The following is a 17,064-nucleotide window of genomic DNA, read 5'->3' as shown; positions in this document are numbered from 1 at the left end:
TCAATCAGCCGCTGTGTTTGTGTCAAGGTGTTGGCTCTGCTATGGAACCGGCTGGGAAGAGAGAGAGGAGGTTCCCCGCCTCTAGAACCACTCTGTCTGGAGAACATGACAGCCAGACCAAAGCTCAGAGGTAAGACGAGGATCTCTGACTGTCCATGACTGTTCTCCATCTCCAACCCTGTCTTCTAAAAATTCAATTTCCCTACAACTTGACTTCAAAGATGGACACCACTCTATAATCAAAGTTAATTATTTAACAGTAATAAAAAAAAAAATAGCAGATGGGTTTGTTGTTATCAGATTCAGTCATGAGATATAGATTTGGTTCAGCTCCCATTCTTGACTGAGTTTCAAGGTCCAGTTCAAATTAAATTTTATAGCTCTCAATCTCTGATGAAGTCTCAACGGTTTTAGACAAATATGCCTCTAAAACTAAGTAAGACATTATTATCTTAGCATTTTAACTTTACTGAGAAAGTAAAATTACAGTTATTTTTTAATGAGGACTCTGATCCCTTCACTCTATTCCTGATGTTTCTATCAGGATCCAGAAGGAGAGACCAGACTCCCCTGAACCTGAACCTGAACCTGAACCTGAGGCAAGCTGTGTGTCCATGAGGAGTGACTGGTCTATAGATCATCCTATTTACTTCAAAGACGGACGACACTCTGTGGATCATGGGTAATTATTTCAAACTGATGTTTTTTTCTGTTTTCAGAATCACAGTCATGAGATACAGAATTGGTTCCAACCTTCAGACTCTGCTGACTGAGTTTCCTGTGTGTGTGTGTGTGTGTGTGTGTGTGTGTGTGTGTGTGTGTGTGTGTGTGTGTGCGTGTGTGTGTGTGTGTGTGTGTGTGTGCGTGTGTGTGTGTGTGTGTGTGTGTGTGTGTGTGTCCTCCACAGAGTCCACCAGCAGAGCTCAGAGGTTCCCAGTGCTCAGTCTGCCCAGCAGCATCAAACAGACCTGGCCTCCATATTTATGGTGTGTAAATGTACAACAACATACCAACTGAAAAACAACCATTCTGCTCAGAATCGTCTCCGTGCTGCTCTCTTTACATCTTTCAGCCTCTTTGACCTGGATTTGATTTGGTGTTTTGTGTCCAGATTTTAATGTGGAAGTCTGATTCATTTATTTTTCTGTTGCAGCTGCTGGAGGAGAACATGGTCACCTTTGTGAAGAAGGAGCTGAAAAACCTCCAGAGGTCTCTGAGGCCAGATTACCCAGAATGCTTAGAGAGGCAGAGGGAGGATGAGGAGGTGTTGGACGGTGAGGAGGAAGAGCAGAGGTGGAGCAGCAGAGAGGCTTTTCTGCAGATCACACTGCACTTCCTGAGGAGAATGAAGCAGGAGGAGCTGGCTGAGCGTCTGCAGAGCAGTAAGAGGCTTTCAACTCCTTTAAAGTGACAGTTCAGATTCCATGCAAGTCTCATGCATCCACCAAGTCTGGTTGGTTTCAGTTTCACGTTGAGCTCTCTTTTCAGTCTGCCATTTTCTAAATAACAGAAGGATTGTCTGTTGTAGTTCTGTCACTGTGGTGGCTCTCCAGCTGAGGCGGCGCTGTGTTGTTTATAAAACTGTCAACCTTTTCCTCCTCAAATCCTGAACAGAGGCCTGTACCATAAAGCTGGATTTGGGCTTAGCGAGCTAACTTCAGGCTTAACCCTGCTGGGTTTTCTGTACCATGAAGGTGGTTTACTTTTTATCGGGGTATGTTGCCATGGTAACATATGCTGAACACCTAACCTGCTCAGGAGCAGGCTAAGTTCAGGATAAGAGCTCAGCAGGTAGAGAAGCCCCACCTACTGACCAATCAGCTCTCTTGGAAAATGGCCTGCCCATTTGATGAGAACCCAGCGGATCCAGGTGCACAACTTGTGCTCCTTTTTTCCAGGTTAGGCTGAGCATTTTTTTCATACGTTTTACTTAGACTTTTTATTTTAATTGTTTTTTTTTCCTCACACATTTTTTCAAGTTTGAAGAGAAGAGGAAGAAGGAATCCGTCTTGTTTTTTTTTTTACTCATGACTCTACACTGTCCAACCAGAAATTGATCTTGTAGACTGATGTAATGATTGTTAAAAATGTTTTTGAAAATAAATGAGGGGGATTTAATTCAGAGGATTAAATAAAAGCCTGATAAAATCCAGGCCAGCCTCTGGGCTCCTTTAGGTTTCCATTAGTTTGCTCATATTTAGTATTTAGGCTGGCTGCCCTGAAAAGTCCACATGAGAGTTGGTGCCAAATGTTTTACAGTCTTTAAGAGACAGTGAAATAATATTTTAACCAGCAGAATAAACACGAGGCGTCAGATGCTTTATAAAATGAAATATCAAAACCAGTTGAATCAAAGTGACGATTCTGACGAAACTCAAACTGAGGGCAGCGGCCCAGCGAGGGTCGCCCCTCACTGTGAGAGAGGGCCAGTTCCTCTGCGGGAGTGTATGGCTGAGTGGGAGACACATTCATTTACTGAACACACAAATGTTACTGTAGTCACATCTACTCGTGCCGTCATGGTGGGGAAGTCAGATTATAATCCCACTAGTTTATGCATTGACACAGTTGGCGATTTTTTCCCAGCATTCCTTGCGGCTTTTGGCAGCCGCAACTGTGTTGCTTTTTGCCTGGATAATGGATTTATATTCCTCGTATTTATTTCAGATTATTGTCTGCTCCTCCGTCATAAAGTATGCGGCTCGGTTGGATTTTTCCTTGTCTGCGATTGGTCGCATGCAGCAAACTCCGCCCTTTTTATGTGAGCGCGCACAGATCTTGATTGGAAAAGCCTGGGTTCAGTTAGCGAGTTGATAACCGCAAAATCCGTAGTGCGAATGTCTGGTTAAGTGAAGCCAGATAACTAAGGGTGCTTTCAGACCTGTGGCCCGTTTGCTTTGTTCCAATTCAGGGACTAAATCGATACAGTTGTTTCGTTTTTCGTTTGGGGCGTTTGTGTTCACAGGGCAACCATCTGCAGCGGTTCAAAGCTGTAAACAAATGCCATGCGGGAACCAACTGTTCTCTCATTGGTCAGAAATTACCCCAAAAGAAGAAGTTTCCTCCTCCATTCTTACCCCGGAAAAAACAAAAACCATGGAGCATCTTCAGCGTGTGTGGCTAGTTTGTTTCTGTGCAGTGGTGTAGTCTAGTTTATTCTAGTGGGTATATGCACGCACGCACACACACACACACATGCTCCCTTTCTGAAACGTTAACGTTAGCTTCAGCTGTAGTGTTCCCCGAAATATGGTCAAAAAGAGCCTGCTTTGTAACACAGAGAAGGCGACTTTATTAACGTGAAAGTGAACATTATGTTAAAAAAAAACATACTGATACGTATCTTTGCGCATTTTAAAGTGGTTATATGGAAATTCGGGACCTTTTCTAGTGGGTATACGGCGTATACCTGCGTATCACGTAGACCACACCACTGTTTCTGTGTGTTTCTGTGGGTAATGTACCAGTGTTCTGTAACTGAGGAAAACATCCAGTTCTACCGGAAATCAAGACTGCGCAGGGAAAATAATATTATACTGCATCTACTGAGAAGAAGACGGGCCGCGACAAGGAATCGCCGACGAAGATGGGCTCTGACGCTGGTTGAACCACAGTTATGAGTGAGTTGTGTCGGTTGCTGTGTCGATTATGTTCTCACTGCAAACAAACCGCTCCAGGGCTCGAACGGAAGCGAGCCGAGACCACCTCTTCAAGGCGATCTCGGCCCGCTTTTTTTGTCCCACATCCGAGTGCGATTGCTATGTTCACATATGCCCAAACGAACCGATCTTTAGGGGGAAACGCTCCCTGTTTCGGAACAACTGCTCCAAATGGGACAGGTCTGAAAGCACCCTAAGAGAAAGCCCGGGTATGTTAATCCAGATTTATGGTACAGGCCCCAGGACATGCAGCTCTTTGTTTGTTCCTGCAGTCTGTTGTTTGGCGCCGGCTGCTTTGTGTTGTCGTCCGCTGACAGCTCATGTTTACATGAGTGTTGTCAAGGCAACAGTTGGACCAATCAAGATGCACAGCCCTGCTAGTTCCTGCTAAAAGGAACTCAGGATTTACTATCACCTCCTGAGCAGGAACCAAATCAGGTTCCAGGACCTTTACCTGGAACTGTCATAGCCATGGAAACAATTCAAGAACCTGGCAAACAGCCTTCAGGGCATGTCACAGTTTGCTTATAGTCCAAAAGGGCTAATACAGGGAAGCTCACCTGATAGGAACACAAATCACTTTTTAGGACTGAGTCCAGAGGCCTGTATCACGAAGCAAGCTTAGTTTTCGCTGGATTAGCCAGACCTGTCCGGCTACGCTAATCGAGATCATGGTGATCAGGGATAAGCGGTATCACGACGCTGGTTATCAACTCGCTCATTCGATCCAGGTTTGCCTCATTAGGAGCCCTGAACGCGCACGCATAAGGGGCGGAGTCTCAGGCAGCCGACCAATCACAAACATGAGCGACAAGGAAAAAAGCACAGCGTATGTCACGGCGGAGGTGAGGCATATTATAGCCTACTGGAAAAGTATGAGGAGGAAAAACAACATCTACACACTAAATCGAACGCCGCGGCTGCCGCGAAGAGAAGGCAGAATGCTCGGCAACGAGTTGCCGACTAAATGCGCAAATTACACATCAGTGGCTTAAGTCCACATCTGACGCTGAAACCTATGAACTCACTGCACTGCACAGATGTGCTGCGTGTATGAGAGATATTTAATTCGTCCAGGTGTGACCCCTCAAGGGTTAAAAGAACGTGGGAGCAAGTAAAAACACAAAAACACAAGAATATCATTGCATTTTGTAAGTTTGCCATTTTATTATAGGCTACATTTATTTATTGCCATTTATTATACAGGCTATAATAAAATGAAGCGGACACCAAAAATTAATCACGTCAGTCAGTGCATCAGGTTGATAGCCTGAATAAAATCAGATACTGAGCTGCGTTTGAACAGGAACAAAAGGCAACTATAAATGCCTACTCGCCCTCTTGAATGAAGGGTACAAATGATCCTTTTTCATATTTGCATCAGCGAGCTGTCAATCAGGCCTATTCTCTCACCCAGGAATAATTTGCCCCCCAAAAACATTTAGAGCTAATTAATTGAGCCATTTTAAATGTCCCTAAAATGTTGTGAAACGCCTCTAAAAATACTTTTAATTATCAAATTAAAAAAAAAAAAAAAAAAAAACAGAAACGATTTCTCATTTCTGTTTTCCTCTCCCACAGAGTGTCAGCTCTGTACAGCAGCAGCTGGTAGCCAGGCTGAAGCTGCTTCACATTAATATTACAGCCTCTCTCTCATACAGAGGGTTGTCGGCAAAATGTTACGGATATGGCCGGTCAAGGAAAATCCTTTAATGCCGTAATGCTCTCCTTATTTGGACTCGTTGTTCAATGGGATCGTCAATGATTGGTCAAGCCACGGTTTGGCAAACAGCTGATTGGCCAGGGGGCGGTGCTTTATATAGGATTCAATCCTATCCTGAAAGTTAGCCTGCCCCGGAGCAGGCTAGCGTTCAGGATAGGATTAGGACAGGTTTTCTATCCCGATCAGAGGTGAACCAGCTTTGTGATACAGAAAATCCGGAGTTGAGCCTGAAGTTATCTCGCTAACCCCTTAATCCAGCTTCGTGATACAGGCCTCAGATCACAGCATCCTGTGTTCGAATCCAAGCCCAGGCCCTTTGCTGCTTGTCATCTCCCCTGCCTTTCCTTTATGTCTCTACTATGACAATCAAATAAAGTAGAAATGAAAAAAAAATCTTTTAAAGAATGAGGCAATAGACACAGGAAATATTAATGTCTCACATTTTATATGCCATCCATTTGTTGATGTTTTTTGTTGTTTGTTCACTCAGGAACTCTCGCGGGGTGCCAACGTGAACTCAGATCTAACCTGAAGAAGAAGTGTGAGTGTGTGTTTGAGGGGATTGCTAAAGCAGGAAACCCAACACCTCTGAATCAGATCTACACAGAGCTGTACATCACAGAGGGAGAGAGTGGAGAGCTCAATGAGGAACATGAGGTCAGACAGATTGAAACAGCATCCAGGAAACCAGCCAGACCAGAAACACCAATCAAATGCAAAGACATCTTTAAATCTTTACCTGGAAGAGATCAACCAATCAGGACAGTGATGACAAAGGGAGTGGCAGGCATTGGGAAAACAGTCTTAACACAGAAGTTCACTCTGGACTGGGCTGAACACAAAGCCAACCAGCATGTCCACTTCACATTTCCATTCACTTTCAGAGAGCTGAATCTGCTGAGAGGGAAAAAGTTGAGCTTGGTGGAACTTCTTCATCACTTCTTCACTGAGACCAAAGAAGCAGGAATCAGCAGGTTTGAGCAGTTCCAGGTTGTGTTGATCTTTGACGGTCTGGATGAGTGTCGACTTCCTCTGGACTTCAAGAACAACCAGATCCTGACTGATGTTACAGAGTCCACCTCAGTGGAGGTTCTGCTGACAAACCTCATCAAGGGGAACCTGCTTCCCTTTGCTCGTGTCTGGATAACCACACGACCCGCAGCGGCCAATCAGATCCCTCCTGAGTGCGTTGGCATGGTGACAGAGGTGAGAGGCTTCACTGACCCACAGAAGGAGGAATACTTCAGGAAGAGATTCAGAGATGGGAAGCAGGCCAGCAGAATCATCTCCCACATCAAGACGTCCCGAAGCCTCCACATCATGTGCCACATCCCAGTCTTCTGCTGGATCACTGCTACAGTTCTGGAGGACGTGTTGAAAACCAGTGAGGAAGGAGACCTGCCCAGGACCCTGACTGAGCTGTACATCCACTTCCTGGTGGTTCAGTCCAAAGTGCAGCACGTCAAATATCATGGGAGAGATGGGACAGATCCAGTCTGGACTCAAGAGACCAGGGAGATGATCCTGTCTCTGGGAAAACTGGCTTTTGAGGAGCTGGAGAAAGGCAACCTGATCTTCTATGAAACAGACCTGGCAGAGTGTGGCATTGATATCACAGCAGCCTCAGTGTACTCAGGAGTGTTCACACAGATCTTTAAAGAGGAGCGTGGGCTGTACCAGGACAAGGTTTTCTGCTTTGTCCATCTGAGCGTTCAGGAGTTTCTGGCTGCTCTTTATGTCTTTGTGACATTCATCAACTCTGGAGTCAATCTGCTGTCAGAAGGACAATCAGCCTCCCAACTAAAACACCTCTACCAGAGTGCTGTGGACAAGGCCTTACAGAGTCCAAATGGACACCTGGACTTGTTCCTGCGCTTCCTCCTGGGTCTTTCACTGCAGACCAATCAGACTCTCCTACGAGGCCTGCTGACTCAGACAGGAAGTAGCTCACAGACCAATCAGGAAACAGTCCTTTTCATCAAGGAGAAGATCAGGGACAGTCCCTCTCCAGAGAGAAGCATCAACCTGTTCCACTGTCTGAATGAGTTGAATGACCATTCTCTAGTGGAGGAGATCCAACAGTACCTGAGTTCAGGAAGTCTCTCCACAGTCAAACTGTCCCCTGCTCAGTGGTCAGCTCTGGTCTTCATCTTACTGTCATCAGAAGAAGATCTGGAGGTGTTTGACCTGAAGAAATACTCTGCTTCAGACGAGGCTCCTCTGGGGCTGCTGCCACTGGTCAAAGCCTCCAAGAAATCTGTGTATGTTCAAAGGGAACTGGACATATTTCATGCATAACATAGTGTTATCTCCGCTAGAGAAAACTTTGTCATGTTATTGTTTTCATCTTTACTTCCTCTTCAGGCTGAGTGCATGTAATCTGTCAGAGAGAAGCTGTGCAGCTCTGGCCTCAGTTCTCAGCTCCCAGTCCTCTAGTCTGAGAGAGCTGGACCTGAGTAACAACCAGCTGCAGGATTCAGGAGTGAAGCTGCTCTCTGCTGGACTGGAGAGTCCACACTGCAGACTGGAGACTCTCAGGTAATGTCCATTTACAGTGATTGACTGATTTGTCACATTTCACACTAAGGTCCATTCACTCAAAGCAGTTTGTCTCAGCTCAGTGATCCTGAATCTGCAAAGTGTAACCATGTAAGATCCATATCAGGATCATCTGTTCAGTGTTTTTGTCTTCATCTCTTCTTGCCCTGCTGTGAAACAGAGGTCTGTACGTCACCGTGTCGGTCGCTCAGCAGTTAGGTCCAGAGCAGCAAATCTCCAAAGCTTTGTGGTGGATCACCATGAAACTTGGTGACAACATTCATGCTGCCAATAGAAGAAAATGTCCCAGTTCGGGTGACAGCAGGAAAATCCTTCCCAAGGGTTTTTCCCAAGGACCCACTGCTCAAATTTCAGCTGCCATCGTGGTGACAGTGGATTGACTGCTATGCTAACAACAACATTAGTGAACAATTGCTGCTGTGTCATGATCATTAGCACATTTTAAGAGCAATAATATTACATTTTGTACCTTTGAATCCTGATTTACATGCAGCTTCATGTCACTGATCAATTTCCTAACCTGTGTGGGTTTTTGTGAAAACACAAAGCAGATGATGAGGTGGACTGATTGTGTTTGTGATGGTGTGCAGGCTGTCAGGCTGTCTGCTCACACAGGAAGGCTGTGCTTCTCTGGCCTCAGCTCTGAGCTCCAACCCCTCCCATCTGAGAGAGCTGGACCTGAGCTACAATCATCCAGGAGACTCAGGAGTGAAGCTGCTCTCTGCTGGACTGGAGGATCCAACCTGGAGACTGGAGGCTCTCAGGTATGGAGAGACACACACAATGTCTTACAGAGGGCTGAGGAATATTGTTTCATGTTGAATGGTGGATATGAGTGATGTGGTCTGCTAAATCCTTCATAGGGAAGGTTATTTACTGCCCATGTTTACATCATCAAAGAGAATCTGCTGGCTGACTCTGTTTCTTCCTCCAGGGTGGACCATGGTGGAGAGCAGTGGTTGAAACCAGGTCTGAGGAAGTGTAAGTGTGGATTTAGTTTGACTCCTGAACGCAAAGCAGCAAACATTCAGCTGTTTAGATGCTGCAGCTGCAGTTTCTGCTGCTTGTTCTCAGCTGCTGTTGAACCAAACAAAATCAAATTTGATGCTCCACCACAAAGACTATCTTTATTCTTTTAATATTTACACATTTTAAAGCTAATTTTTACACATACAGTAAAAACAGTTAACACACTCAGCCGCCTTGTGCTGCTACCTTGCCATGGTGGGGTTGCTTACATGCCTCCATGACTTTGAAGGCTATACTGTAGGGGGCTCATACCCTTAGTAGGTTCAACCATGCCAGGCAGGTTTATAGAGTAGAGTCTGGACAAAAACCAGCACCTGGCAACCCTACCCCGTAAAACAAAACATTGTTACAGAAACTACGACAACTGCTGTAAACACAACCACGGGCGCCACAGTAGACTCTAGCCAACCCTTCAGTATGACCACTCCTGATCAAACCCTTCAACAGGAAGTCAGAAGTGCGAAGGACAGTCTTCTCGGGCCCAAAACGATGATCCGCCTAGGAGCATGGAATGTCCGCACTATGTACGAAACATCTAACCTTGCCCAGGTCATCAGCGAAATGAGAATATACAGGCTGGAATCCTAGGAATAAGTGAGTGCCGATGGACTGGTTCTGGACGTCAAACAGCCAACAACGGTTCACTCATCCTCAACTCCGGACATATAGACATGCACATACACGGCGTGACTCTCATAGTCTCCCAAGAAAAGGCAACCTGGAAGTGACAGAATCATCAGACCTCGCTTCCTTTCCAAACATTGTAAACTGACCATCATACAATGTTACATACCCACTAATGAAGCTGAGAAAGAGGACAGGGACGACTGGTATGAGGAGCTACAATGAACCGCCTCCAAGGTCCCTCTGCATGATATGTTGCTGATCATCTGTGTATCACTCTATGTCCATATACACTTCTTTCACTGCTCTCACTGGCTGCATTGTCTGAGCTTGGGTTATTCAACAGCCTCCTCATTCTTGTTTTTCATCTTCCCATATCCTCTTGATACTTTATCACAGATACAGCTTCCTTTTCAAGATCATCTTCATCAATTCCTGCTTCAACCTCTCGGTCCAATTCCTCCAATAAATTCTCTTTTTCAACAAGAATATCACAAGATTCTTCCACAATGCCTTTATCTGGAGATTCTTCAGAAGCCAAAGTTTCATCAATTTTTCTCAATAACTTTGTGATCAAAGCACAAAGTACCCCTGTTCTCTTCTTTTTCCTTCCAACTGCCTCTGCCATCTTTTCCATTGTTTAGCCACACATCTTGTAAGCCTTGTAAGGCATCTTGTAAGTTTTCTTTTGCTGCTTTATTTACAATATTTACATAAACTTTTGTTTTTCAAAGAGGACAAATACTTCATTTGTACATGGGAGACTCCAGGTAAGAGTGCAGGCCTCTCTCCTTCATCAGTCTTAATACTCCAAGCTGTGTTCAATTCCCATTTTTTCCACAGACTCCTCCCATAGCACTCAGGGTGGAGCCGGTGTAGCGCAGGTCAGCTCAGATAGACGGCGACAGGGTATTACTGCTGGTCACTGTGCTGAAACCTCATAACAGGATGAGTTACAACAAGGTGAGATGAATGCCAAAGTTGGAGCCGATAATGACATCTGTGACAGAGCTATTGGGAGCCATGGCTGTGGTGTTAGGAATGACAATGGTGAGTGTCTTGTCGAGTTCTGCCTTGAAAACAACTACGTGGTGGGTGGTACCATCTTTCCCCATAAGGACATCCCCAAACTGACTTGGAGGTCACCTGACAGTCTTACAACCAGTCTCTCAGCTGCTTGATTACTTGGTTAAAGTCAGTTCCACATTCACACATTGTACATAGGAAACAGGATCAAGTATAAAGAGTCGACAAGATAATAAATAAATAACATTAAAATAGCAGCGTTAAAAGCAGACAGTGATGGAGAACAGTTTGTTGAGAGTCCTCCTCTCCACCACCGACACCACAGAGTCCTGTTCTGCACCAACAACAGAGGTGGCAGGAAGGCCACCTCTGTTGTTGAGTTTGTCCAGCCTCTGTGTGTCCCTCTGTTTGATGCTGCCCCCACAACACACCACCCCTTAGAAGAGGACGCTGGATACCACCGCCTGATAGAACATCTGCAACATTTTTTTTACAGACATTAAATGATGCCAGTCTCCTTAAGAAATACAGCCAGCTCTGCACTCTCTTATAAGTAGTCAGTGTTCACCAACCAGTCCAGCTTCTCATCCACCTAGAACCCCAAATACTTATATGAGGCAACCACCTCAATCTCCTCGCCGCTGATGTTAACAGGTAGAGGAGATGGGCGGCACCTCCTAAAGTCCAGTACCAACTCCTTTGTCTTGGAGGTGTTGAGCTGTAGGTGGTTCAGGTGACTCCAGGTGGTAAAATCCTCCACAAGGGACCTGTACTCTCCCTCATCACCCCCTCTAATACACCCAACAACGGCGGTGTCATCAGAGAACTTCTGTACGTGACACAGTTCGGCATTGTACATGAAGTCCGCTGTGTAAAGTGTGTAGAGGAGGGGGGCCACTACAGTCCCTGTGGCGCCCCCGTGCTGCTGGTCACTGTGTCTGATGTTATAGACCCCAACCTGACAAACTGAGGTCTGTTCGTGATCCAGGACACGAGGGATGGGTCAACCTGCATGGTGGTGAGTTTGTCCTTCATGTGGAGAGGCTGTATGGTGTTGAGAGCACTGGAGAAATCTATAAAAAGAAAGTCCTGGGCTACAAACAAAAGAACAATAAGGGGTGGCTGACATCTGGCACCTGGAAGGAAATTGAGCAAAGAAAACAACTGATGCTCAACACCAAGTCACTGAGGATCCAAAAACAGGTCCAAGAAGCCTATAAAATCAAGGATACGGAGGTCAAAAAGAGCGCCAGGAATGACAAAAGGGCTTTTGTTGAGATGTTAGCTGGCAAAGCAGAACAGGCAGCAGCAAGAGGAGAAATGAGTGTTGTGCACAAAATCACCAAGCAACTCTGTGGAAAGAACATCAGCCACTCTGCTCCTGTAAAAGATGAAGATGGGAACAACCTCTTAACACAGAGTGAACAGGCAACAAGATGGATGCAGCACTTCAGGGAAATCCTCAACTGTCCTGAGCCAGAACAGCCTGCTATCCTAACTTTTGTAGATAACATACTAAACATCAACACCAGCCCCCTAACTGAAACAGAAGTCAAGAGTGCCACCAAAGCAACAAAGAGTGTGAAAACTGCAGGCTTTGACTCCATTCATGCTGAGATGCTGAAGGCTGACATCAACACCTCAGTCAAGATCCTCACTGACCTGTTTAGGAACATTTGGGACAAAAATGTCATTACTGAGGACTGGGCCAAAGGTCTGATTACCAAAATTCATACGAAAGGAAACCTACAGAACTGCAACAACTGGCGAGGCATCACATTGCTGTCCATACCATCAAAGGTCTTCTGCAGAATCTTGCTGGGCAGAATTGACATAGCAGTTGATCACTGTGAATGGTAACCCCCTGGATTATGTTGAGGAATTCACATATCTAGGAAATCTTTTTAGAAAGGACAATGTATGCAGCAGGGACATTAGTATAAGGCTAGGGAAAGCCTGAAGCACATTTGCAAGCCTTCAGACCATCTGGAAAGAAAGATTTGATCAGAAAAGTTCCCAATGAGGACCTGTACAAACAGACAAACTACTGCAATGTGGTGCTGGAAATCAAACACCGACGGCTCAGATGGCTCGGACATGTCCTCCAAATGGACCACATTCCGAGAGTAGCCTTAAGATGGACCCCACCTGGAAAGAGGAAACAAGGGAGGCCAAAAACAACCTGGCGGAGAACTGTGACTTCAGAACTGAAGACGGCATACCTAACGTGGGGCCCGGCACAACATACTGCACAGGACAGGAAGAGATGGAAGCAGACAGTCGCAGCCTTATGTTCCACCGGGAACAAAGAGTAGTAGTAGTAGTAGTAGTAGTATCTCAAAATTTTTGTAGTTTTCACTGACATTAAAACTACAGACACAACAACTCAACTCAACACAGAAAACTGTCCAAACTGAGATCCAAGGTTTTCACAGTTTACTGTTAAAAACATTCATAACTTTTCAAAAATTAAAGGACCTATTAGCTAATAGTGGTGTTTTTGTTGTATTATTTTATAAAAATTCATAAACGATTTAATCCACATATAAATGGCTCTTACAGATGTAAAGCAGTTTGTGACGTCCATTCATTCAGATCCTGCTGTGAATGAAAAGGACGGCTGACACAATGTGTCACCATCTGCTAACTAACTAATCAAGTGCTAAGTGCTAACTAATCAATAATCAAACTGTTAATAAATCAGCAGATAACCACAGCAGGTCTGTTGTGTCTTGTTCTCTCCATCAGATTCCTGTGAACTCCAACTGGACATAAACACAACTCACAGAAACCTCGTCCTGTCTGAGGACAACAGGAAGGTGACAGCAGTGACAGAGGAGCAGCCATATCCTGATCACCCAGAGAGGTTTGACCGCTGGCAACAGGTCCTGTGTAGAGATGGTCTGACTGGTCGCTGCTACTGGGAGGTCGAGTGGGAGGGAACAGTTTATATAGCAGTGACTTACAGAGGAATCAACAGGAAAGGAAACAGTGATGACTGTGGGCTTGGCAGGAATGACAAGTCCTGGAGTCTGGCCTGCTCTGATGGTGGTTTCTTTGCCAGACACAATAACAGACAGGCAGCCATTCCTGCCCCCCCCTCCCCCTCTAACAGAGTGGCAGTGTATCTGGACTGGCCTGCTGGCTCTCTGTCCTTCTACAGCGTCTCCTCTGACACACTGATCCACCTCCACACCTTCAACAACACCTTCACTGAGCCTCTGTACTTTGGGTTTGACCTCTGGGAACATGACTCCTCAGTGTCTCTGTGTGACTTTGAGGAGTGAGAGTTATGTCCTGTGTGGAGAAACACTCACTCACACACACACACACACACACACACACTAAAGATGGGGATTTGAGTGTGGGACTTGGACTGAAATTGCACACACGGTCACTTGAGACTTGAGATTTTAGGTTCTGAAGACCTTAATTCAGGAGACCAGGCAGGCCTTGGGGGTTTGAAGTGCGGGGCGAGTCGGGTGCAATGCAGGGCCGCATTCTCCTGGAGTGCCTTTTCTTTCCTTTCTTCCTTTCCGCACCGCCATTCCTCTAATTTTCCACGGATTTGGGGGATTAATCTATTAACCTGATCAATTCGATCACCTCTAACCTTTTCTTCCACCTCCTCTCCTCCACAGACACACACGCGAGTCGCGACACCCCAGCGCTGGCTCGTTATCCACCAAAGCTGTCTTGTACCGTTAGTGCAGAGTGATTGACAAGTGACAGTGACAGCTGCAACAGCATGAGGAAATGGGTGGGACATACCCACGTGGACCAAATTTGATTGGCTGTCAGCATAGGCAGTGATACGTACAGCCTATGATAGGTACAGCCTATCACAACAATAGCTGCCCGACCCAGCACCCCACCACCAATTCCTTGTGTACAACAACGCTGTTGGCCATTGCACTAGACTTTTTCCCCTTTCTTTTTCTTTTTCTTTTTCTTTTGCTTCTTCTTTGTCTCGTGGCCCAGCCCACCAGCCCACCGGGGGAAATACTCGGTTTCCCCGTCCACCCTTGGCCACAGCCAGTAGACAAAGAGCTTTTTCAAACAGAAAGAAAAGAGAACCCGACAGCTTCCATAACTTAAACATATTAGTTATTCCTTTATTTCAGACCCAGGGGATCCATATCACAATAAAAAACAACACAGTAAAAAGATAAATACAAAGCTATCCACCACATTCAATGTCTAACACAGTGGTTCCCAACCCAGTGCTCAAGTACCCCCTGTCCTGGAGGTTTTTGTTTCAGCTCTACTCTTTCACACCTGATCCATGTAAGGGCTTCATACTGATTGGCTCAAACAGATCTACCTGAAGAGGGCGTGCATGAAGGTGCAAGGGCCTTAATTGGATCAGGTGTGAAAGAGTAGAGCTGAAACAAAAACCTCCAGGACAGGGGGTACTTGAGGACTGGGTTGGGAACCACTGGTCTAACATACAGACATGTTCGCCAGTGACTCCATAGCTTAGAGAAAAATCTGACAGAACTGCGCCCAGGGTTAGCCAGGATAGCAATTAAGTCATTTTTTGACTCAGATGCCCTACACAAAAAACTATACATCAGGTTACGTAAAACAGCAGGGCAGGTAGGTACCCCGACACAGACAAACATATGGCTTGCACTGGAGCCTCTTGGGCCTCTCAGCAGCAGCCTCATGCTGTCATTATAGGCCACTGTGAGTTTTCTAATGCTGCCTTGTTTATACCGACACCAGAGCTGGGCAGTATACATGGGTGTACAATACGCTCTAAAGAGTGTTATATTCTTTTATTGTAAAATACTTAAAAAAAAAAAAAAAAAAACTTTAAAAATGAATGACACTAGTTCTGTAGATGCTTTGAATAGCTTAGACACAGCGATGCAGCCGATGATATAAAACACTCATTACAACCATAAGAGACTTGAGACTTGACTTAAACTTGCAAAAAACGACTTGTGTTCATATCTAACACTCACACACAAACTTACAAAGTGAAACAAAATAAATAAATTAATGATAGACCTCCACATCAGAGATTTTATTTTTTGTTGATTGATTGATTGTTTTTAATTTTAAACTCTTGTGATGATGTTATTGAGGTGTTTAAAAGTGTAGTGAAGTTACGCTTGTTAAAGGTATTCTGCATTTAATAATCAATGCTACACCATCATACATGTTTTATTCTTTAATGCTGCAAGACGTTTATCTGATTGTGAATTGTGTTAATGTTTCTGTGGTGATGAGAGAAAGTCCAGTTGCTTCACATTTCTTTGACAGGTGACTGTATAAGAACGTGTCAGTCACCTGCTGTTCACACCTGAGGAAGATCCTGAGCAGACTGTAACGTTGTCTTGTTTAATAAAGTTCAAGCTGTGAGTCTGAGACGGTGTGCGGGATTTTCTTTATGATTTCTACGTGCCTTCTGTCTGACACACTGCAAACTTTGTTTACAAGTGTAAAGAATTATTTTCTGACTCCAAGTGAATGAAATCCTTCTTTAATGTCTTTGGGCCGACCGACCTGAAGATCTCTGACCTGCAGAATAAATCACCTATTAAATCACTGCTTCCACATTATTTATTAAAAAAATAATAATAATTTGGTGTCTTTTATCATTTATCTGCTTTTTAACACATTTTATTGTTACAGTTTATTATGGAGTCAACAAAAATGATCATGTAAAATGTTCAATAAGATGAGTTTTATTACCATTGACAGGACGTTTTTTAATTCCAAAGCTCTGATGTGATCAGACAGGTAGTCCGGGTCAGACTGAGAAAAAAATTCAGTCCTGGCAATTTTTGTCTGAACTGGCTGCTTTTGTCCCCAACATGCACATTTCTGAGCTGCATCCAGCAGCATCAGGCTGAGCCACAGAGTCCAGTTGGCACCCTAACAACTCGTGTACTTAATATTGAACTTTGTCCCAACACCCTCACCCAGCTAATAGACCAGAACAGCGTGTCCTGCCTGAGAAGACGTCCCGTCCCTGCTCTCCTCTCCGCCGTCCTGACGATCATTCCATCAGCGTCCAAAGCCAGAACAATGTCTTCTTCTGCAGCCGGAGGCATGAACGCTTCAAGGTGCAGCATCAACTTCGACATTTTTTTCCCCTTTTCTCTCTGACGTTTTCTGCTCCACCTTTCTGTTTTCTGGACCTTTTATCTATTTCGGGTGAACTTTATTTTCAATTTGAACCTAGAACTTTTAGATTCCACTCGATCTCTCTTGATTTGGTTATTTCCTGCTTGACCTCTGTTCTTCCATGGATGGACACATCCACTGGAAGGGGTGGGGGAGGCTGAGGGCAGCACTTCCTGCACCTGCCTTACAGTCTGTACACTACTGACAGTTTGGACCCCGCAATTTTTCCCCCACATTGTTGTTGCTGCTACAGCTAGAATTTGCAATCATCTTTTGCGTCATCTGCAACAGCTCGAGAGAAGCCTG

General features: G+C 45.0%; 1 protein-coding gene across 1 annotated transcript; it reads left to right on the top strand.

The window, feature by feature from the left end:
* Positions 1 to 1,833: 1,833 nt before the first annotated feature.
* LOC115356568 (NLR family CARD domain-containing protein 3-like) lies at positions 1,834 to 14,696 on the top strand. The gene is made up of 6 exons (XM_030047783.1): positions 1,834 to 1,870; positions 5,873 to 7,643; positions 7,747 to 7,920; positions 8,532 to 8,705; positions 8,876 to 8,922; positions 13,369 to 14,696. Exons 1-6 carry the CDS (start codon positions 1,834 to 1,836, stop codon positions 13,905 to 13,907), a joined length of 2,742 nt encoding a protein of 913 aa, XP_029903643.1. The 3' UTR covers positions 13,908 to 14,696.
* The last annotated feature ends 2,368 nt before the right edge of the window (positions 14,697 to 17,064 follow it).

This window comes from Myripristis murdjan, chromosome 24, assembly GCF_902150065.1.
Source record: "Myripristis murdjan chromosome 24, fMyrMur1.1, whole genome shotgun sequence".
In the NCBI taxonomy this organism is placed as follows: domain Eukaryota; kingdom Metazoa; phylum Chordata; class Actinopteri; order Holocentriformes; family Holocentridae; genus Myripristis; species Myripristis murdjan.
This window is presented reverse-complemented; position numbering and strand designations above follow the sequence as displayed.

What these genes read in the sequence shown, in the direction of transcription:
- LOC115356568 (XM_030047783.1), top strand. Translation starts at nt 1,834, where the DNA reads ATGGCCTGCCCATTTGATGAGAACCCAGCGGATCCAG. An exon ending in TGAGAACCCAGCGGATCCAG is followed by an intron (nt 1,871 to 5,872) that starts GTGCACAACTTG and finishes TTGTTCACTCAG; the next exon opens with GAACTCTCGCGGGGTGCCAA. An exon ending in TGGAGACTGGAGGCTCTCAG is followed by an intron (nt 8,706 to 8,875) that starts GTATGGAGAGAC and finishes TTCTTCCTCCAG; the next exon opens with GGTGGACCATGGTGGAGAGC.